The following is a 23,429-nucleotide window of genomic DNA, read 5'->3' on the forward strand; positions in this document are numbered from 1 at the left end:
CTGTAACTATTTTCAGTGTTTTAATGTTCTGATTTTACATTGTTGTGCTGATATTTATTTATATTGGTTTTTGTATCTTATGTTATTTTATTTTCTTATTTTCTGTTGTGTTCTTGTGTTATATTGTTTTACTGTATTGATAGCACTGCCTGAATATCAAGCAAAAAGTGGGTGCTAGAAACAATATACAAAAGCTGACTGGCACAACCTGGGGATCACAACCAGACACAGTGAAGACATCTGCCCTTGTGCTATGCTACCCTGCTGCTGAGTATGCATGCCCAGTGTGGAACACATCTCACCACGCTAAAACAGTGGATGTGGCTCTGAATGAGACATGCCACATTATCACGGGTTGTCTGCGCCCTACACCACTGGAGAAATTACACTGTCTAGCCAGTATTGCACCACCTGACATCCGCCGGGAAATAGCAACCAATAGTGAAAGGACCAAGGCAGAGACATCTCCAGCTCATCCCTTGTTTGGGTATCAGCCAGCACATCAACGACGTAAATCAAGAAATAGTTTTTTAAGATCTACAGAGACACTCGCTGGAACACCCCAGCAAGCGAGAGTTCAAAAGTGGCAGGCTCAAACCCAGAACCTCAACCAATGGCTGACACCCAATGAGAGACTCCCCCCTGAGCACACAGAATACTGGGCGACTTGGAAGGCGCTGAACAGACTGCGCTCTGACACCACGAGATGCAAAGCCAACCTTCAGAAATGGGGCCACAAAGTGGAATCCACGACATGAGAGTGTGGAGAAGAGCAAACCACAGACCACCTGCTGCAATGCATCCTGAGCCCTGCCACATGCACAATGGAGGACCTTCTCGCGGCAACACCAGAAGAACTCCAAGTGGCCAGATACTGGTCAAAGGACATTTAATCAACTACCAAACTTGCAAATTTTGTGTTTTGTCTGTTTGTTTTGTTCTGTTAGAAATGTAATACAATTGTCTGGTTGCCCTGATACAAAAAATAAATAAATAAATAAACGCTGTATTGATGGGGGTGGTCCCATTAAGCAGCCCCAAGTCCCCTTAGGGAGATGGTGGCATGGTTTTTATTATTATTTTATTATGTTGTGAATTTCCCTGAGTCCCCATTGGGGAGATAGGGCAGGACAGAAATAAAGTTTTATTATTGCTGCTGCTGTTATTAGTATTATTAATATTTTGAAATGTCAGTTTACAGAAAAAATACTGAACTAGTGTTAGAAGTAAACTAAAGGTTTCCCCTAACATTAAGTCTAGTTGTGTCCGACTAGCGTGGTGCTGTTCTCCATTTCTAAGCCGAAGAGCCAGCGTTATCCGTAGACACCACCAAGGTCATGTGGCCAGCATGGCTGCTTGGTGCACCTCCCCGCAGAAGCAGTACCTATTGATCTACTCACTTTTGCATGTTTTCCAACTGCTAGGTTGACATAAACTGGGTCTAACAGCAGGTGCTCATCACGTTCCCTGGATTCGAACCACTATCCCTTTGGTCAGCAAGTTCAGCGGTTTAACTCACTGTGCCACTGGGAGACCTAGTAACTAGTGTTACTTTCTCTAAATTTTAGAGCCATGACAAACCAATTTAACAATGTATTGTCGAAGGCTTTCATGGCCGGAATCACTGGGTTGTTGTAGGTTTTTTCGGGCTGTATGGCCATGGTCTAGAGGCATTCTCTCCTGACGTGTCGCCTGCATCTATGGCAAGCATCCTCAGAGGTAGTGTGGTTTGTTGGAACTAGGAAAATGGGTTTATATATCTGTGGAATGACCAGGGTGGGACAAAGGACTCTTGTCTGCTGGAGCTGGAGTTCCAACAGACCTCACTACCTCTGAGGATGTTTGCCATAGATGCAGGCGAAACGTCAGGAGAGAATGCCTCTAGACCATGGCCATACAGCCCGAAAAAACTTACAACAACCCAATTTAACATTTTTTTTCCTGGTGATTTTCCTAATTGTTTATTCTGGAAGTTAACTCTTTTAAAAATAAATTTAAAAACCTGGAACCCCAGGTTTCAGCGGTGACCAGGGGAGTATTCGCACAGCTAAAACTTGTGTGCCAGCTGCACCCGTACCTTGGGAAGTCTGACTTGGCCACGGTAGTCCACGCTCTAGTCACATCCCGTATAGACTACTGCAATGCTCTCTACGTGGGGTTGCCTCTGAAGACTGCTCGGAAGCTTCAAATGGTCCAATGATCGGCAGCCAGGTTGCTAACAGGAGCGACACTCAGGGAGCATACAACTCCTCTGTTGCGCCAGCTCCACTGGCTGCCAATTTGCTACCGGGCATAATTCAAAGTGCTGGCGTTAGCCTATAAAGCCCTAAACGGTTCTGGCCCGACCTATCTGTCCGAACACATCTCCTCCTATGAACCAGTTAGGACCTGCTCTCAGTCCCGCCGGCCTCACAAGCATGCCTGGCGGGGACGAGAGACAGGGCCTTCTCAGTAGTGGCCCCTCGGCTGTGGAACGCCCTTCCTACAGGCATCAGATCGGCCCCCTCCTATCTGGCATTCCGGAAGAGAGTGAAGACCTGGCTCTTCGAACAGGCTTTCAACTGATTGACTATTGGAATATGGATTAATGGACAATGAGAGTGGATGCTGATTCTATTGATGAGACGTGATGGATTGTTATTTTGTTTATTGCTGTATTGATTTTTGATGTTAATTAATTGATATTGCTGTTTTAATTGACTAATGATCTGTTCTGTATTGTTGAATTGGTTGTTAACCGCTCTGAGTCGCCTAAGCGCTGAGAAGAGTGGTATACAAGTGAAGTAAACAAATAATAAAGAAAGTTTTAATATTTATTATTTTACCCTTTCTTTGCTGTTTTATGTTAATTTTTTTTCTTGTGAACTGTTTGGGGAGTTTTTTTTAAATGAAAAGCAGTATAGGAAACCTTGTGAAATAAGTCAATAATAAGTAATGTGATTAAGCCACTGCAGGTGAGCCATTTTAAGATTGCATCTCTGGGACAGATGCTCGGTTTCTGTTCCCATAATTAAAAATAAGGGGAAAAAAACCTCATTCACACAAAGGAAGACTGTGAGCCAGATGGAATGCAAGCCAAGGGTAACTCAGTTTTATTTCTGGACACAGATGCATCCATAATACATTTATTAGAACAAAATGCCCTCGGGGAAAATACCAAACATTTTGGCTACAAAGGAGGGCTGCGTTATTTAAATTTAACCATTATTATGATGGGGAGGGAAGCAAGACTCCAATAGAGCCATCTGTCTCCATGTTGCATCTGAGATTGGTCTGTTTCCATTAAGCAATGAAAGGGAGCAAACGGAGAGGCAACGCTAATAAAGCCCTTCTTCTGCCTGGCCATTGTGGCTGGAAAGCCAAATAAACATATTTTCCCACAATGGTAGATGAAAAAAAAATGGTAGGCATTTAAGAAACTTTAATAAGGTTAAAAATTTTGATTACTCCAGCTCAAAGGAAATTGGAAACAGACCAAAAAAGGGGGGATTTTAGCCTAGTGGAAACATATTTCCGTTAAGTATGAGCTCTTTTGGGGGGTTGTACAACGCTATGACGATTCACCTTCCTCTACTGCAATGATTCTCAACCTTCCTAATGCCGCAACCCCTTAATGTTTTGCTGACCTCCAACCATAAACCTACTTTAGTTGCTACGTCATGACTGTAATTTTGCTACTGTTATGATTCATAATGTAAATATCTGATAGGCAGGATGCATTTTCATAGAATCAAAGAGTTGGAAGAGACCTCCTGGGCCATCCAGTCCAACCCCATTCTGCAAAGAAGCAGGAATATTGCATTCAAATCACCCCTGACAGATGGCCATCCAGCCTCTGCTTAAAAGCCTCCAAAGAAGGAGCCTCCACCACACTCCGGGGCAGAGAGTTCCACTGCTGAATGGCTCTCACAGTCAGGAAGTTCTTCCTCATGTTCAGATGGAATCTCCTCTCTTGTAGTTTGAAGCCATTGCTCCGCGTCCTAGTCTCCAGGGAAGCAGAAAACAAGCTTGCTCCCTCCTCCCTGTGGCTTCCTCTCACATATTTATTACATGGCTATCAGATCCCCTCTCAGCCTTCTCTTCTTCAGGCTAAACATGCCCAGCTCCTTAAGCCGCTCCTCATAGGGCTTGTTCTCCAGACCTTTTATCATTTTAGTCGCTCTCCTCTGGGCACATCCCAGCTTGTCAATATCTCTCTTGAATTGTGGTGCCCAGAATTGGACACAATATTCCAGATGTGGTCTAACCAAAACAGAATAGAGGGGTAGCATTACTTCCTTAGATCTAGACACTATGCTCCTATTGATGCAGGCCAAAATCCCATTGGCTTTTTTTGCCGCAACATCACATTGTTGGCTCATGTTTAACTTGTTGTCCACGAGGACTCCAAGATCTTTTTCACACGTACTGCTCTCGAGCCAGGCATCCCCCATTCTGTATCTTTGCATTTCGTTTTTCCTGCCAAAGTGGAGTATCTTGCATTTGTCCCTGTTGAACTTCATTTGGTTAGTTTTGGCCAATCATCTCTCTAATCTGTCAAGATCGTTTTGAATCCTGTTCCTGTCCTCTGGAGTATTGGCTATCCCTCCCAATTTGGTGTCGTCTGCAAACTTGATGATCCTGCCTTCTAGCCCTTCATCTAAGTCATTAATAAAGATGTTGAACAGGACCGGGCCCAGGACGGAACCCTTCTTGTGGCACTCCGCTCGTCACTTCTTCCCAGGATGAAGAGGAAGCATTGGTAAGCACCCTCTGGGTTCGTCCATTTAACCAATTACAGATCCACCTCACCTCATTCAGTGGACTTGGCCTCATGTAAGCTGCACCGAGTCCCCCTGGGGGAGATGGAGCGGACCAAACTGGACACAAATACTCAACACGCCCAATTCTGAATACTGGTGGGGTTTGCAAACTTTGTGTTTTGTTTGATTGTTTGTTAAAAATGCAACACAACTGTTTGTTCCTGACACGATAAATAAATGAAATAAATGGCTCAACACTTTGCAAGACTGCCTTCTGCAGTAGCTAGCCCCACCTTGTTCTCTTCCTTCTCCTAGCTAGGGCACTATTTGGGATGGAGAGCAACTAATGGCTGGGATTGGCTAAAAATATTTGCAGAAGACATCAACTCAGTAAGAAAATAATAAACAAAACATTTGGGGTGGAAGAACACTACTTTCCCCAAAATCCTTTTTCACAGATCAACTTCCTCCAGTCTATTATGAATTCATTTACAGACTCAGTAGGTCAAGTCTAAATCAAAGTAAGCATCTGAAGAAAGCCAGAATGCCTCTCCTGGGTCCCTAGGCCAAAGACTGGGGCATTATCATGTGGCACCTAAAAAAGTCAATGGGATTTTGGCTTGCATCAATAGCTGTCTACTGTTTACATCCAGGGAAGTCATGCTCCCCATGCTCTATTCTATTCTGCCTTGAGCAGACCACAAATGAGATCACACTGTGTCCAATTCTGGGCAATTTAAGGGAGATGTTGAAAATTGGAAGGTGTCCAGAGGAGAGTGACTCAAAGATCAAGGATCTGGGGAACAAGCCCTCTGAGGAGCAGCTTCAAGAGCTTGGGATGTTTACCCTGTAGAAGAGAAGGCTGAGAGGAGACATGAGGGCCTTGGATCAAGATGTGAGGGGAAGCCATAGGGAGGAGGGAGCAGGCTTGTTTTCTGCTGCCCTGGAGACTAGGATGCAATGGAGCAATGGCTTCAAACTACAGGAAAGGAAGGAGGTTCCACCTGAACATTAGAAAGAACTTCCTGATTGTGTGTGAGAGAGAGCTGTTCAGCAGTGGAACTCTCTCTCTGCCCCAGAGTGTGGTGGAGTCTCCATCTTTGGAGGCTTTGAAGCAGAGGCTGGATGGCCATCTGTCAGGGATGCTTTGAATGCAATTTTCCTGCTTCTTGCCAGAATGGGGTTGGGCTGGATGGCCCACAAGGTCTCTTCAAACTCTGGGATTCTATGATTCTCCTAAGCCAAGCTTTATGTAGCAGGGCACTGTTTGGGATGGAGAGCAACTAATAGCTGGGATTGGCCAATCAAATGAAAATATTTGGAGAGGACATTAACTCAGTAAAAAAAAAAGTAAGCAAAATAATCCAGGGTGAGAACATTACTGTCCCCAAAATCATCTTCCTCCAGTCTATCACCAGTTTATTTACAGACTCTGTAGGTCAAGTCTAAATCAAAGTAAGAGTCTGAAGAGAGTCAGAATACCTCTCCTGGCTCCCTAGGCCCAAGACTGGGGCATTTGGTGGACTATTCTGCCTTGGTTAGACCACACCTGGAATGTATTGTCGAAGGCTTTCATGGCTGGAATCACTAGGTTCTTGTGGGTTTTTTTGGGCTATAGGGCCTCTAGAACATGGCACAATAGCCTGAAAAAACCCACAAGAACCACACCTGTGTCCAATTCTGGGCACCACAGTTCAAGAGAGATATTGACAAGCTGGAATGTGTCCAGAGGAGGGCGACTCTAATGATCAAGGGTCTGGAGAACAAGCCCTATGAAGAGCAGCTTAAAGAGCTGGGCATGTTTAGCCTGAAGAACAGAAGGCTGAAAAGAGATATGATAGCCATGTATAAATATGTGAGAGGAAGCCACAGGGAGGAGGGAGCAAGCTTGTTTTCTGCTTCCCTGGAGACTAGGACACGGAACAATGGCTTCAAACTACAAGAAAGGAGATTCCATCTGAACATGAGGAAGAACTTCCTGACTGTGAGAGACGTTCAGCAGTGGAACTCTCTGCCCCAGAGTGTGGTGGTGGCTTCTTCTTTGGAAGCTTTTAAACAGAGGCTGGACGGCCATCTGCCAGGGGTGCTTTGAATGCAATATTCCTGCTTCTTGGCAGAATGGGGTTGGACTGGATGGCCCATGAGGTCTCTTCCAACTCTAGGATTCTATGATTTGCTTCTACTGCCCGAAGGCCTGGTCACAAAACCATGCGATATTCCTGCTTCTAGGCAGAATGGGGTTGGACCAGATGGCCCATGAGGTCTCTTCCAACTCTAGGATTCTATGATTCTAAGAAAAGGTCACTTCCCAATGGATTTGGCCCTTATCACTTCCTAGGCATTACTTTGGTACACCTGCATGGAACGAAACTCAAGGAGAGGTCAACAACTAGATCATCTGATGTAGGACTACATTAACTTTGGTCATGTTTCTTGGACTCTCAACAGAAAAAAGAGTCAAGAAATGGGACAACCCCCATTGTTTACGCCTGTTTATGAATAAAATGGTGGACTGAGAAGATCAATTTTAAGACGCAGCAAAGTTTTTAAACAGAGGCTGGATGGCCATCTGTCGGAGGTGCTTTGAATGCAATATTCCTGCTTCTAGGAAGGGTGTTGGACTGGATGGCCCATGAGGTCTCTTCCAACTCTAGGATTCTATGATTTGCTTCTACTGCCCGAAGGCCTGGTCACAAAACCATGCAATATTCCTGCTTCTAGGCAGAATGGAGTTGGACTGGATGGCCCATGAGGTCTCTTCCAACTCTAGGATTCTAAGAAAAGGTCACTTGTCAATGGATTTGGCCCTTATCACTTCCTAGGCATTACTTTGGTACACCTGCATGGGACGGAACTCAAGGAGAGGTCAACAACTAGATCATCTGATGTAGGACTACCTTAACTTTGGTCATGTTTCTTGGACTCTCAACAGAAAAAAAGAGTCAAGAAATGGGACAACCCCCATTGTTTACGCCTGTTTCTGGATAAAATGGTGGACTGAGAAGATCAATTTCAAGACACAGCAAAGTATTCCACTGGAATATGCCTCCACAACGCCCACCAGCTTCTTCAACCAAAAGCTGGGAAGTGGTCACCCATGGAATCATTAGCCATCACAGCTTAGAGACACTTGGATACAATTCCTTTGGTTCTCACGGAGACACTTACCTGGTTTGTCTTCTGTCCCACTGGTTAAGTCCCAGGTTCTTGCAGGAGCTGAAGAAAGGTAGTTTTAGCCATTTTCTACAGCACGACTATTCCAGCGTAGAGTACATTTTCAGCACAGGGAGACACATGCAACATTTCCTCAATCAACGGGAAACGCTTGCAGAAACCCGTGCTGAAAACGTATCCTTCTGGATGTGTGGACTGTGCATGTTTGAGTGGGTTGTGTGCAGCTCTGTCGTGGACGCAAGACTTCCAACCATAAAGGCCAAGCCACGGCAGCTCAGTGTGTGTATGTGTGTGTGTGGTGATGAGGTATATATAGATATAGATATATAAAAAAAGAATAATAGCTCACTCGATTCTGCCCCGCCAGGAATAGGGGGATTCTCCCAGAGCGACATCCATTGCCGGCAATGGACGCACCAAATTTACGTCGGCATCAATGAGAGTTAGCCACCTCTGTCCTTGCTTTTTTCCACCTATCATATGTCTCATGCATCATCCAGCTTCCCAACCATTCTTCCCGTGTTCTTCACCGTGCGCCCGCTAGGCTCGCTCCTCTCTTCAGCACGGAGTTGAGAAAAGCAGACGCATGGTCAGCTGGGGATGATGTTAACAAGCTCCTTGCTGCCCTGAGAAGCTGGATGGAAATGGTTGAAATTACTACACGGGGGTCACAGCAGGGAGGAGGTCGGGAAGGACACAGCTTTACGTCACAAGCTTTTCATACCCTCCCGCCCGAGGCTTCCGCAGCACCCCCTTTGGGGACCAGGTTCATGAAACAGAGCCCCCCAAAAGGCCTCACACCCATGAACATCTGGTCAACAAGGGGAGTGGGCTACGCTTCTATCCCAGAGACAATACGTTCCCCAATGTTTACCAAGCTTGCATGTATTCCAGGAGTTTAATAAGCTTAGCACAAATGGACAAGAGCCCAAAGCACTTAGGAATGTCAAGACAGAAGCAGCTAACTCTTAAGAGCCATGATAAGATGCGGGACAGATTAAAACAAGTGTGCCATTAGAGTAGCTCCAAATGCAGAGATAGCACTTTTGTTGTTGTTGTTGTTATTTTGTCTGGTGTCTGAGCCCCGTTTCAGATATGCGGATAATATTGCACTGAGCACCCCATACAGGAAAATCTAGGCAATCAAATACATATTTTAAAGTCAATGTATTGGCTTTACGAGTATAATATATAATACAGTAGAGTCTCGCTTATCCGACCTTTGCATATCCGACATTCCGTCTTATCCGACGTCCTTTTCCTCAAGCATTTCCCTTTCAATTGCTCCCCAATTCTCTCTCCATCCTCACTAAGTGAATGGAGAAAAGAGGGAAAAGAGGCAGGACCGGAAGCGGAAGTGTCCTCCCTCCTTCTCTCTGTGATTTCCATGCTCCTCTTCCGCATCCGGGCACTTCCTCCTGGGCCCTCTAGCCCCGAGGCGTTACCTTGCCTTAACTCTTTGAGTCTCTACCGTTCAACAGGGACAAATGCAAGAGACTCCACTTGGGCAGAAAAACATGAAATGCAAAGATACAGAATGGGGAACGCGTGAAAAAGATCTTGCAGTCCTCATGAACAACATGTTAAACATGAGCCAACAATGTGATGTGGCGGCAAAAAAGAACCAATGGGATTTTGCCTGCATCAATAGGAGCCTAGTGTCTAGATCCAGGGAAGTAATGCTCCCCATGCTCTATTCTGCTTTGGTTATACCACACCTGGAATATTGTGTCCAATTTTGGGCACCACAATTGAAGAGAAATATTGACAAGATGGAATGTGTCCTGAGGAGGCCGACTAAAATGATCAAGGGTCTGGAGAACAAGCCCTATGAGGAGCAGCTTAAAGAGCTGGGCATATTTAGCCTGAAGAAGAGAAGATATGATAGCCATGTATAAATATGTGAGAGGAAGCCACAGGGAGGAGGGAGCAAGCTTGTTTTCTGCTTCCTTGGAGACTAGGACGCGGAACAATGGCTTCAAACTACAAGAGAGGAGATTCCATCTGAACATTAGGAAGAACTTCCTGACTGTGAGAGCCGTTCAGCAGTGGAACTCTCTGCCCCGGAGTGTGGTGGAGGCTCCTTCTTTGGAAGCTTTTAAGCAGAGGCTGGATGGCCATCTGTCAGGGGTGATTTGAATGCAATATTCCTGCTTCTTGGCAGGGGGTTGGACTGGATGGCCCATGAGGTCTCTTCCAACTCTTTGATTCTATGATTCTATGGTTCTATGATTCTAAGGCTGAGAGGAGACATGATAGCCATGTATAAATATGTGAGAGGAAGTCATAGGGAGGATCAATAAATATTTTTCTAAGATCTACAATTGCTGGAACACCTCAGCAACCGAGAGTCCAAAAGTGGTAGGCTCAAACCCAGAACCTCAATCAATGGCTGATACCAAATGAGAGGCTCCCCCTGGGCACACAGAAAACTGGGCGACTTGGAAGGTGCTGAACAGACTGAGCTCTGGCACCATGAGATGCAGAGCCAACCTTTAGAAGTGGAATCCATGACATGCGAGTGTGGGGAAGAGCAAACCACCAACCACCTACTGCAATACAACCAGAGTCCTGCCACGTGCACCATGGAGGACCGTCTTATAGTAATACCAGAGGCACTCCAAGTGGCCAGCTACTGGTCAAAGGACATCTAATCAACTACCAAGCTTGCAAACTTTGTGTTTTGTTTGTGTGTTTCTTTGTTAAAAAATGCAATACAACTGTTTGGCTTGCTCCTGACACGACAAATAAATAGGGAGAATGGAGCGAACTTGTTTTCTGCTTCCCTGGAGACTAGGATGTGGAACAATGGCTTCAAACTACAAGAAAGGAGATTCCATCTGAACATTAGGAAGAACTTCCTGACTGTGAGAGCTGTTCAGCAGTGGAACTCTCTGCCCTGGAGTGTGGCAGAGGCTCCTTCTTTGAAGGCTTTTAAACAAAGGCTGGATGGCCATCTGTCGGGGGTGCTTTGAATGCGATTTTCCTGTTTCTTGGAAGAAAGGGGTTGGACTGGATGGCCCAGGAGGTCTCTTCCAACGCTATGATTCTGTTTTCAGTATTCTACGTGTCTAGCACCACGTTGACAGTTAACCGTAGGAGACTCCCTATTATCTGATATTTTCGTTTACCCGACATTCTGCCGGTTCGTTTATGTCGGATAAGTGAGACTCTGCTGAAGTCAAATGCAAAATCAAAGGCTTTACTGTTCTAATATGTAAGAGACAAATGTAAACACAAAGGCTTTACGGTTATAATATGCAATAGGCAAGAGTAGATTTAAAATCAATAGCTTTTGATGGGTAATGATTCCACAGTTGACCACAAACTGCTCTTGAACTGTCCCAAGCAAAAATTAGAAAGGGAAAAGAGAGCACTTAGCAGGAAATAATCGCTTCAAGCTGAACCCAACACCAAGATTAAGCATTGTGGACATGGTACGGTTTTCTGGTTTGTTGTGTGTTTTCCGGGCTGTATGGCCACTTTCCACTCCACAAATATATAAAACCCATTTTTCTAGTTTTCCAACAGACCCCTCAACCTCTGAGGGATGCCTGCCATAGATGCAGGCGAAACGTCAGAAGAGAATGCTTCCGGAACATGGTTAGACAGCCCCGAAAACGCACAACCACCCAGTGATTCCGGCCACGAAGGCCTTAGTTAACAACTAATTGGCTCCCCCCCCCCCCCCCTTGAGCACCAATACAGGGACACAGCCACGAGGACAAGAAAGTATGAGGACTAAAATCATGCATAAGTTAAAGTACAACAGCCTGCATCTTGGAAACCTAAGGACCTGCTTCTACAACTGGCATGGGCCAACTTCGGCCCTCCCTCCAGGTGTTTTGGACTTCAACTCCCGGTAGGCTGTTAAGAATTGTGGGAGTTGAAGTCCAAAACACCTGGAGGGAGGGCCGAAGTTGGCCCATGCCTGTTCTACAACATTTTTCTACCTGAAGAGAGTTACATCCTGAATAGATTACTGCAACGCACTCTACATGGGGCTGCCTTTGAAGACTGTTCAGAAACTTTAACTAGTCCAATGGGAGGCAGCCAGATTGCTCACTGAAGCACCATACAGGGAGCACACCACCCCGTTATGTCAACTCCACTGGCTGCCGGTCTATTTCCGAGCACAATTCAAAGTGCTGGTCTTGGCCTAAAAAGCCCTATACGACTCCGGCCCAGCTTACTTGTCCGAATGTATCTCCCTCTACGTTCTACATCGTAGTTTAAGATTCACTGGGGAGGCCCTGATCTCAGTCCCACCGGCCTCGCAATCACATCTGGTGGGGACGAGGGGCAGGGCCTTCTCGGTGGTGACCCTCTGCTTGTGGAATTCGCTCCCCAGAGAGATCACATCAACATCCTCCCTCCTTTCCTTAGGAAAAAAACTGAAATCGTAGTTTTGGAACCAGGCTTTTGGCTAGCAGGCACCAACGGCACTTTGGACACTGAATTGGACCATATGATGATTGTTATGATAATGGAAACAGCTATGATTGTATAATTAATGTTATTGTTTTAATCTATTGTGTTTTTATGGTTTTATACTGTTGTTATATTGTGATATTTGCGGCATTGAATTGTTGCCAGTGTTAGCCACTCTGAGTCCCCCCTCAGGGGTTGAGAAGGGTGGGGGTAGAAATGTTGTAGATAAATAAATAAATACTTAGCAGTGTAATGGACTGACCGACCCATATGTCATCCCAGTGCATCCCCTGCATACAGGTAAAGCTATGCATCTTGGGGAAAGACCTCCTCCAACCTACCTGGGGACAGGTAGATTTTTTTTACCACCTTTATATCCCACCTTTCTCACCCCGTAGGGGACCCAGAGAGGCTCATATATACAGGCAACAATTTGATGCCACACAAACATATTAACAAATATTAAATGCATGAACTAAGGAGCATGCTTGTAATAAGAAATTCAATGATTTGATAAATGTGAATTTAATATAATGTGTAGGAATTAATGGAAGAATGGAAGGAGCTAATAATTTTGGAAACACCAGTAAAAGACCCAGACCTGCAATGACTAACTACCTACTTGCTGGACTGCAATTAAAATTAAGCTGTGATAAGAACTGGGATAACAGAAATGTTTGCAACATTCCTTACGTTAAGAAGGAAGTCAACACAAGCCTTGTGTTTGTCAACAACAATCAAGAAGATCAACATCTGGCTAGGAAACTGAAATGGAGCCAGGATGAAAGACGTCTATCGTTAATTTACAACTTTGGGACAACATCAGCAGAATATTCCTATAAAAGACTCAGTCTAATAATGATCAAAGTGTGACAGACAGAGACGCTGTTCACTCGCTATGCTCTACTCCATGGGAAGGAGAGAGATAGTTGTGATAAGAACTGGGACAGTGATAACCCACTGTGCCACTGGGGGCTAAAAGGAACATAATTTTTTTTCAGTCCCATATAGGACAACAGCAGAAGCGATGGCAAATACAGTAATATGAAAATGCTTTGTATTGAAAGGGAAAACACAACACTTAAAGCTTTTGGCTAAATCTATATGTAATGTTTCTTTCTAATACATTGGCAGGACAGGCAACACACCCCACCTTCCCCTAACTAGGCAAAATGTAGCTTGGTGAAAAGATAACATGGTTTTCATCTACATCAGCACCTCCCCTCTTTTCCCATATTGTTTGTTTTCCTAATCATCCAAAATCATGTGGCAAGAAAGGGACTAAACAGAGAGGGCTTCTATAATTCCCGCCTGGCACGCTTTCTGAAGAGAAGCAAGGATCTCCGTTCTTTGGAGGGGATACCCACAGAGAAGCAAACCCCATTTTTGAGGAACAGCTACAGAGGGGGACCCCCACTTACTTTTAGGTCTTTCCAGCAGTCCAGGAGCCGGGTGGCCAGATCGCTCACGTCCACGATCTTGTCCGTCTGCTCCTGACTCCTCTCGCTCTCCACGTCCGACAAGCCCTCCTCTTCGTCTTGGGAAGGCGTTTCCGCGGCCGTGGGTTCCTCCATCTTGGCGGAGATGATGACCTCCTTGGTCTCGATCTCCAACTCGGGCTCCTCCGCTGCCTGAGGTTGGTTGGGGTCTGCTGGGGCCTCATCCTTGGCCACATCCTCTGCCTGCGCGGGTTGCTCCTCCTCCACCGTCTCCGTCGGGGCGCTCTCCACGTGTTCCGCCAGCTCCTCCTTCCCGTCCTTCAGCTCGACCTCGCTGATCGTATCCGAGGCGGCGCTGTCCATGCTGTTCTCGCTGATGATCTTGAGCCTCCGGAAGGCCAGCTTCTTGGGCGTGTCCGCCTCCACCTCAGTGCTGGGCTTGGCGGAAGGGTCTGGGGTGTTGAGCGGCGTGTGGGCCCGAGAGGTGTTCTCGCTGGAGTAGCCATCCCCTTCGCTGAGGTGCGGGATGGCCGACTTGGTCTGGGCCCAGCGCTGGATGATCGGGAGCACTTTGCTCTCCTCCAGCATGTTCTTGTTGGGGATCGGCAAGAGCTCCAGGGTTTTTATAATCTGGCCGCAAAATATCAAAATGGCACTTGTTACTTTTCGATCGCTGCTTGTCATCAACTGAAACAGGTATGGGAAAACTTTGGCCTTCCCTCCAGGTGTTTTGGACTCCAACTCCCACAATTCCTAACAGCCGGTAGGCTGTTAGGAATTGTGGGAGTTGAAGTCCAAAACACCTGGAGGGAAGGCCAAAGTTTGCCCATGCCTGAAATTGACCCAGGATTATGGGAATTGTAGTCCGCCCACATTCTGAAAGACCGTGAACCCCACAAATGAAAGATCTGGACCAAACTTGGCACACAGACCCATCATGACCAACTTTGAATACTGGCAAAAGTTTGGGAGGATTGACTCAGGATGATGGGAACTGTAGTCCACCCACATCCAGAGAGCACTGTGAACCCCACTGACAACAGATCCGGACCACATTTGGCACAAAGACCCATCATGATCAACTTGAATACTGGCGAAGTTTTGGGAGGATTGACTCAAGATGATGGGAATTATAGTCCATCCACACCCAGAGAGCACTGTGAACTCCACCGACTATGGATCTGGACCACACTTGGCATAAAGACCCATCATGACCAACTTGAAATGCTGACAAGGTTTCAGGAGGGATTGAAGGAGGATGATGGGAATCGCAATCCGCCTACATCTAATGGGAACCGTTGATAACCATAACATCCTAAATCAGCAACTATTTCTGAAAGTTATAATTACGAAAGACCTAACCCCAGGCGTCGCTGGGTACCTAAGATAGTAAAGAGAAAGAAAGGGGAGGATGGGTGATAAAGTTGCCTGCTCTTCCCTACATCAAAGGTCCTAGCTTCATTTTATTCTAATTCCTATTGGACATTTGCACACGGGAGAGGCCCAAAAGGCAACCACTGACCTCCAGCTTGAGCTTCAGGTTGTTGGCGGTGTTCCCCCGTCCGTCCCCAAGTTCCGTCATCCAAATCCAGAGGAGCGACAAACCATGGCTTTCCAAGAAGGTCTTCAGGCAGGCTTGAGAATGAGTATTCTTTAAAAAGAGAGAGTATATATATGTATATAGGATGAACAAGAAGCCACGAGACTGTTTCCCCAAGCACACTGTACACTATCAAAGCCTATACTCATAATACAAAGTTGAGTATCTCCGACTCCAAAACTGTCCACCATGAGATAATGACAACACAGTGTTGCCTGAATTGCCCTTATAGTAAACAACGTGTTGTTTAATAGACACCCATGAAAGCATTACATCTCCCATGAATTTTCTCCATAACTTTCCCACGTAATCGCTCTGAACTATTTAATATATTTTCGGCCCAGATTTGTTAATCTCTGTAACTACAGGTGGTTTCTCCTGGGAACCCTCCTTAACACTCAGCTCTTCACTCGATTCTTTATTTGTTGTTGCTACTTCTGGCTCCTCTGACTGGCCTTGAGGCCCTGCACTTTCCAAGTCAGTTTCTTCATTTACCTGAATTTCCCAGACTTGAGGGCCTTATCAATTTATGCCACACGAAGGCTCACAATCCTCTCTAAATCATCGGTTAAACCCTCAGCCCTTGGCTGATCGCTAACATACTGCCGTTACTGAGAAAGATCCTATATTGGGACTCTTCACACCTAAAAATAACCCTGATGTAAAAGTACAGTGGCTTCACTTTTCATTTCTAACAAGAGAGGAGACTGCACAAAGGTTGCATCTAAACTGCAGACTAAATGCAGTTTGGTATCACACATAGCTCAATGCTATGGAATTCTGGGAGATGTGCTTTCATGCGGTCTTTTCGCCTCCTCTGCCAAAGAGTGTTAGGGCCTTGCTAAACTACAGATTCCAGGATCCTACTGCACTGCATTGTGGAAGTTAAAGGGGTGATAAAGCGCGTCATTCCACAGTGCAGATGCCCCCTTAGTCCTTCTTTTGCGGCTATTACAAAGCTGGTTGCCAGCCCCTTAAATCTCCTGCCATCTTTCGGTCTCCATACCGATTTATTTACTTATTTATTTACAGTATTTTTTTTTCCACCCTTCTCACCCCGCAGGGGACTCAGGGCGGATTACAATGTACACATATATGGCAAACATTCAATGCCAAAAACACACAACAGATATAGACAGTCAGAGGCTATTTAACTTTTCTGGCCACCAGGGGAGCTATCGCTTTCATCGTCCATCTGTGACACTGATGAAGTACTTCCGCATTCCCCGCATGCTTTTTGTTGGAGTGCTTTGCTGGAGTCTTTTTTATGGCCTCGTCAATTATTTAAAATAGCCCCCCCACACATAGGTGGTACCTAATTTTCCTACTTCACAGATGCAACTGTCTTTCGGGTTGCAAAGGTCGACAACAAGCTAAACAATTGGTCGGAAGCTCACTCCGCCCCGGGCTGGCTTCGAACTCATGACCTTGTGGTCAGAAGTGATCTTAATGCAGCTGACACTCAAGACAGCTGCGCCACAGTCCTGGTGCAAACATTGGAACTTGACCTTTGAACAGTTCAAAAGAGAACCTGGGGGGTCACCTCACCTGTATGAGTTTGAGGCAGGTCAGTTTTTGCTCCAGCGTCTCGATGCGTACCATCAGCCGGGACAAACTGAGAACCTGGTTCTTGTCTGAAAGCCCTTCTCCGTTCTCCAGGAGCGCCTCCAATTCTCCATCCACCTGTCAAAACAACAACAACAATACCAAACGTAAACAAGGTAGCCATAGCTTTAGGCCCAAAGACTTTTTAAAGCAGCAGGGCCATGGACTAGATCACACAATGGATCGCTGCCATGCTAAGATCACCAAATTATTTAAATGCAAGCAACCCAAAGATTAATATAACGAAATATCAGGAGCCATAGTCACACAACAGTAATGAGATCGTTGTCCAATCCCTCAGAATGACAGTTAAATGCTAATCTGCCAACTTAATGCATTCCTTTGATCTGAGAGCAACGTTACGCACCCAAAGTGGGTGGGATCTAGGCTTAGATCAGTGTTTCTCAACCTGGGGGTCGGGACCCCTGGAGGGGTCGTGAGGGGGTGTCAAAGGGGTCACCAATGACCACAATAAAACATAGTATTTTTTCTTGGTCATGGCGGTTCTGTGTGGGAAGTTTGGCCCAATTCGATCGTTGGTAGGATTCAGAATGGTCTTTGATTGCAGGTGAACTATAAATCCCAGCAACAACAACTCCAAAATGTCAAGGTCTACTTTCCCCAAACTCCACCAGTGTTTACATTTGGGCATATTGAGAATTTGTGCCAAGTTTGGTCCAGATCCATCATTGTTTGAGTCCACAGTGCTCTCTGGATGTAGGTAAACTACAACTCCAAAACTCAAGGTCAATGCTCAGCAAACCCTTCCAGTATTTTCTCTTGGTCATGGGAGTTCTGTGAGCCAGGTTTAGTTCAATTCCACTGTTGGTGGAGGTAAGAATGCTCTTTGATTGTAAGTGAACTATAAACCCCAGCAACTACAACTCCCAAATGTCAAGGTTTATTTTCCCCAAACTCCACCAGTGTTTACATTTGGGCATGCTGAGTATCCGTGCCAAGTTTGGTCCAGATCCATCATTGCTTGAGTCCACAGTGCTCTCTGGATGTAGGTGAACTACAACTCCAAAACTCAAGGCCAATGCTCACCAAACCCTTCCAGTATTTTCTCTTGATCATGGGGGCTCTGTGTGCCAGGTCTGATTCAATTCCCTCATTGGTGGAGGTCAGAATGCTCTTTGATTGTAGGTAAACTATAAATTCCAGGAACTACAACTTGCTTTTGGATGCTCTGCTATATTTTTGGGCAATAATAACAGTAACAATAACAATAGCTGCCTGAGAAAGGCAGGGCAGAAATAATGTTGTTAATAATGATGATGATTGCTTTCTTGAAGAAGACCCATGAAGACACCATCTAGGCAGCCAAGAACCACAGAATAATATGAGTTGAAGGAGACCACATGGGTCATCCAGTCCAACCACCCCCTTCTGCATTGCAGGAAAAGCACCATCAAAGCACTCCTGACAGATGGCCATCTAGACTCTGTTTCAAAGCCTCCATGGAAGGAGCTTCCACTGGACTCCGAGGCAGTGAGTTCCACTGCTGAACAGCTCTTCTTACAGTCAGGAAGTTCTTCCCCATGTTCAGGTGGATTCTCAAAGTCCTCACAATCTCAAACCTAACTGGGAAAGAAAAGCCTTACCGAATCCTTCTTTCGGGACCGCTCCTTCTTCATTTTGCCGCCGGCTGCTCTGATGCTGACGCGGTTCTCGCCCCCGAGGTATCCCCGGCAGTTCGCGGAACCACAGAAGCACTTCTGCGCCTCTTTGCTGATGGAAACACAGGCATTTCAAGCACATTGTTTTGACAAGATTTCAGCCTACTGAGACATGCCACATTATCATGGGGTGTCTGCGCCCTACACCACTGGGGAAGTTACACTGCTTAGCTGGTATTGCACCACCTGACATCCGCCGGGAAGTAGCAGCCAATAGTGAAAGGACCAAGGCAGAGACATCTCCAGCCCACTCCCTGTTTGGGTATCAGCCAGCATGTCAACGACTTAAATCAAGAAATAGTTTTCTAAGATCTATAGAGACACTCGCTGGAACACCTCAGCAAGCAAGAGTCCAAAAGTGGCAGGCTCCAACCCAGAGCCTCAACCAATGGCTGATACCAAATGAGAGACTCCTCCCTGGGCACACAGAAGACTGGGCGACTTGGAAGCCGCTGAACAGACTGCGCTCTGGCACCACGAGATGCAGAGCCAACCTTAAAAAATGGGGCCACAAAGTGGAATTCACGACACACGAGTGTGGAGAAGAGCAAACCACTGACCACCTGCTGCAATGCAACCTGAACCTTGCTACATGCACAATGTAGGACCTTCTTATAGTAACACCAGAGGCACTCCAAGTGGCCAGATACTGGTCAAAGGACATTTAATCAACTGCCAAGCTTGCAAACTTTTGTTTGTTTGTTAAAAATGCAATACAACTGTTTGGTTTGCTCCTGACACGATAAATAAATAAACCCTACTGAGCATCCCAGTCTTGTATTTGGAATGGGCAAACTTGGGCCCTTCCTCCAGATGTTTTGGACTTCAACTCCCACAATTCAGTCCGTTGTTAGTATTCGAGGTGTCTAGCGCTGCGTTGGATGGGTAACATTAGGAGGCTCCCTATTATCCAACATGTTTGTTTATCCAACGTTCTGCCACTGTTTACGGCGGATGTTAGGGATTCCTCGTCTTCGGAGGAGGAAGGGGAGCAGGGAAGTGCCCAGGAATTGGAGGGAGAAGAATAATCAGACAATGAGGGTTTGAAAGTGCCCACATTTCTAGAGAGACGAAAAGGGACAGAGCACAGATGGTGTTGAGCCAGAATAGCTGCTAAAAATGCCGAGCTAATTGGGAGATGCCCTAGCACCTCCTGCGTGGGAAATTCAGGGCTATAAATCAGAGGCAGGAGCAGTCAGCTTTCGCTGGTAACAGTGACCCTTATAGTAATGTTTTCTTTGTTATCCAATATTCCGCCAGACTGTTTATGTGGGATAATGTTAGGGATTCCTCGTCTTCGGAGGAGGAAGGGGAGCAGGGAAGTGCTCAGGAATTGGAATGAGAAAAAGAACCAGACAATGAGGGTTTGAAAGTGCCCACATTTCTAGAGAGACGAAAAGAGACAGAGCACAGACAGCATTCAGCCAGAATAGCTGCTAAAAACGCTGAGCTAATTGGGAGACGCCCTAGCACTTCCTGCTTGGGAAATTCAGGGCTATAAATCAGAGGCAGGAGCAGTCAGCTTTCGCTGGTATCAGTGACCCTTACAGTGATGTTTTCTTTGTTTATTCAATGTTCTGCCAGACTGTTTATGTCGGATAATGTTAGGGATTCCTCGTCTTCGGAGAAGGAAGGGGAGCAGGGAAGTGACCAGGAATTGGAGGGAGAAAAAGAACCAGATGGTGAAGGTTTGAAAGTGCCCACATTTCTAGAGAGACTAAAAGAGACAGAGCACAGACGGTGTTCAGCCAGAATAGCTGCCAAAAACGCTGAGCTAATTGGGAGACGCCCTAGCACCTCCTGCGTGGGAAATTCAGGGTTATAAATCAGAGGCAGGAGCAGTCAGCTTTCGCTGGTAATAATGACCTTTATAATGATGTTTTCACTCCAATGCAATCTTCTTTGTGTCTGCTGCTAAAGACTTAGTTCATTGCCCGCTGTCTGGTGAAAGACTGGTGTTTCTTTTGGGACTTCGTAAGAGACTTTAATTTGTGTCTGGATTAAGACTTCCTTGTTTTCTTTTGCACTTTTCAATTGCATTTGCTTATCCTTTGTGTTTGCTGAAGTAAAGCATTTTTCTTTTACTTTCAACATTGTCTAAAGGCTGTTTTTGAAGGGCCACTCAGGACAAATAGGTAAGACTCTATTGTAAATAAAGGAACGGCAACACGTACCCATATCGCTGGAACTGGTAGTCAAAAGTCAGCTCTGAACCTGAAGGAACTACCTTGGTGGTGAAAAAGCCGACTCGCAGCTGCCCATTCACTGTCCACTAAAGAAGAGATGACCAAAACATACAATAGGCTTAACAGGGATTATTTATAACCAGGGTCTTATTTTATTTTTTAAAAAGTGTGTTCCAGAAATGGCTCTGCATCTCTGAAGTATTCACCATCCCATTGTGTTTTTAATACTGAGAGAATGCAATACGAGTAAATGCATACTTTAAATCCAAGCCTATTTTAATCACAATAATTAGGGTTCGATTCACAGCATTCTACTTCTATTGGTTATTGGTGGATGAGATCAGCTAGAACAGGCTGTCTAGTGTCAGTTTTGGGTTTTTTATTTACTTCAAGGTATTGCTTCAAATCAATGTTTCAAGAAGATAAATAACATATATACTCGAGTATAAGCCGACCCGAATATAAGCCGAGGCACCTAATTTTACCGCAAAAAACTGGAAAAATGTATTGACTCGAGTATAAGCTGAGGGTGGGAAATGCAGCAGCTACTAGTAAATTTCAAAATAAAAATAGATACCAATAAAATTATATTAATTTAGGCACCAGTAGGTTAAATGTTTTTGAATATTTACATAAAAATTCAATGTAAATATGCTTACATATCCTTCCAATAATAATAGAGTAAAATAATAATAATAATAATAATAATAATAATAACAGAGTAAAATAATGGAATGTAATAACAGTAATAATAGAGTAAAATAATAAGTGTAATATTTTATTTATTTATTTATTTGCTTTATTTCTATACCGCATTTTTCAGCCCAAACAGGCGACTCAATGCGGTAATAGTAACAATAATAGAGTAATGAATTGACTCGAATATAAGCCAAGGGTGGGAAATGCAGCAGTTACTAGCAAATTTCAAAATGAAAATAGATACCAATAAAATTATATTAATTTAAGCATCAGTAGGTTAAATGTTTTTGAATATTTACATAAAACTGTAATTCAAGATAAGACTGTCCAACTCTGATTAAACCATTATTCTAACCTTCATCAATGTAAATATGCTTACATATCCTTCCAATAATAATAAATAGAGTTAAATAATAATAATAATAATAGATTAAAATAATGAAATGCAATAATAACAATAATAATAGAGTAAAATAATAAGTGTAATAACAACAATAATAGAGTAATGTATTGACTCGAGCATAAGCCAAGGGTGGGAAATGCAGCAGCTACTAGTAAATTTCAAACTAAAAATAGATACCAATAAAATTATATTAATTTAGGCATCCGTAGGTTAAATGTTTTTGAATATTTACATAAAAATTCAAGATAAGATTGTCCAACTCTGCTTAAACCATTATTCTATACCTCTTCGATGTAAATATGCTTACATATACTTCCAATAATAATAAATAGAGTTAAATAATAATAATAATAATAATAGAGTAAAATAATGGAATGTAATAATAACAATAATAGAGTAATGCATTGACTCAAGCATAAGCCGAGGGTGGGAAATGCAGCAGCTACTAGTAAATTTCAAAATGAAAATAGATACCAATAAAATTATATTAATTTAGGCATCAGTAGTTAAATGTTGTTGAATATTTACATAAAAATTCAAGATAAGACTGTCCAACTCTGATTGAACCATTATTCTAACCTTCTTCAATGTAAATATGCTTATATATCCTACCAATAATAATAGAGTAAAATAATAATAATAATAATAATAATAATAGAGTAAAATAATGGCATGTAATAACAACAGTAATAATTGAGTAAAATAATAAGTGTGATAATAACAAGACAGTAAAATAATAAATGTAACAATAACAATAGAATAAAATAATAAATATAATAACAACAACAATAATAAAATAATAAATGTAATAACAACAACAACAAAGTAAAATAATAAATAACCTTGACTCGAGTATAAGCCGGGGGGAGACTTTTTCAGCCTAAAAAAAGGACTGAAAAACTAGGCTTATAGAATCATAGAATCAAAGAGTTGGAAGAGACCTCATGGGCCATCCAGTCCAACCCCATTCTGCCAAGAAGCAGGAATATTACATTCAAATCACCCCTGACAGATGGCCATCCAGCCTCTGTTCAAAAGCCCCCAAAGAAGGAGCGTCCACCACACTCCGGGGCAGAGAGTTCCACTGCTGAATGGCTCTCACAGTCAGGAAGTTCTTCCTCATGTTCAGATGGAATCTCCTCTCTTGTAGTTTGAAGCCATTGTTCCCTTGCGTCCTAGTCTCCAAGGAAGCAGAAAACAAGCTTGCTCTCTCCTCCTCCCTGTGGCTTCCTCTCACATATTTATCCATTGCTATCATATCTCCTCTCAGCCTTCTCTTCTTCAGGCTAAACATGCCCAGCTCCTTAAGCCGCTCCTCATAGGACTTGTTCTCCAGACCCCTGATCTGCTCCCTCCTCCCTGTGGCTTCTTCTCACATATTTATACATGGCAATCATATCTCCTCTCAGCCTTCTCTTCTTCAGGCTAAACATGCCCAGCTCCTTAAGCCGCTCCTCATAGGGCTTGTTCT

The 23,429-nt window shown here is 44.3% G+C and overlaps 1 protein-coding gene across 4 annotated transcripts in view; it reads right to left on the bottom strand.

The window, feature by feature from the left end:
- The window catches only part of SETD2 (SET domain containing 2, histone lysine methyltransferase), a 93,387-nt gene that overhangs the window by 25,490 nt on the left and 44,468 nt on the right, over positions 1-23,429 (bottom strand). For 3 of the 4 annotated variants that reach the window (XM_060782705.2, XM_060782704.2, XM_060782703.2), the window contains 5 exons: positions 20,845-20,942; positions 18,596-18,722; positions 16,935-17,069; positions 15,309-15,437; positions 13,769-14,416 (listed from right to left, as the gene is read on the bottom strand). In XM_060782705.2, the coding sequence (XP_060638688.2) occupies positions 13,769-14,416; positions 15,309-15,437; positions 16,935-17,069; positions 18,596-18,722; positions 20,845-20,942 (1,137 nt within the window). Of the gene's footprint in view, positions 1-8,265; positions 8,551-13,768; positions 14,417-15,308; positions 15,438-16,934; positions 17,070-18,595; positions 18,723-20,844; positions 20,943-23,429 lie in introns of all 4 variants that reach the window. The other variant, XR_010910207.1, reaches the window with a different exon arrangement.

The sequence above is a fragment of the Anolis sagrei genome, chromosome 6, assembly GCF_037176765.1.
Source record: "Anolis sagrei isolate rAnoSag1 chromosome 6, rAnoSag1.mat, whole genome shotgun sequence".
Classification (NCBI taxonomy): Eukaryota; Metazoa; Chordata; class Lepidosauria; order Squamata; family Dactyloidae; genus Anolis; species Anolis sagrei.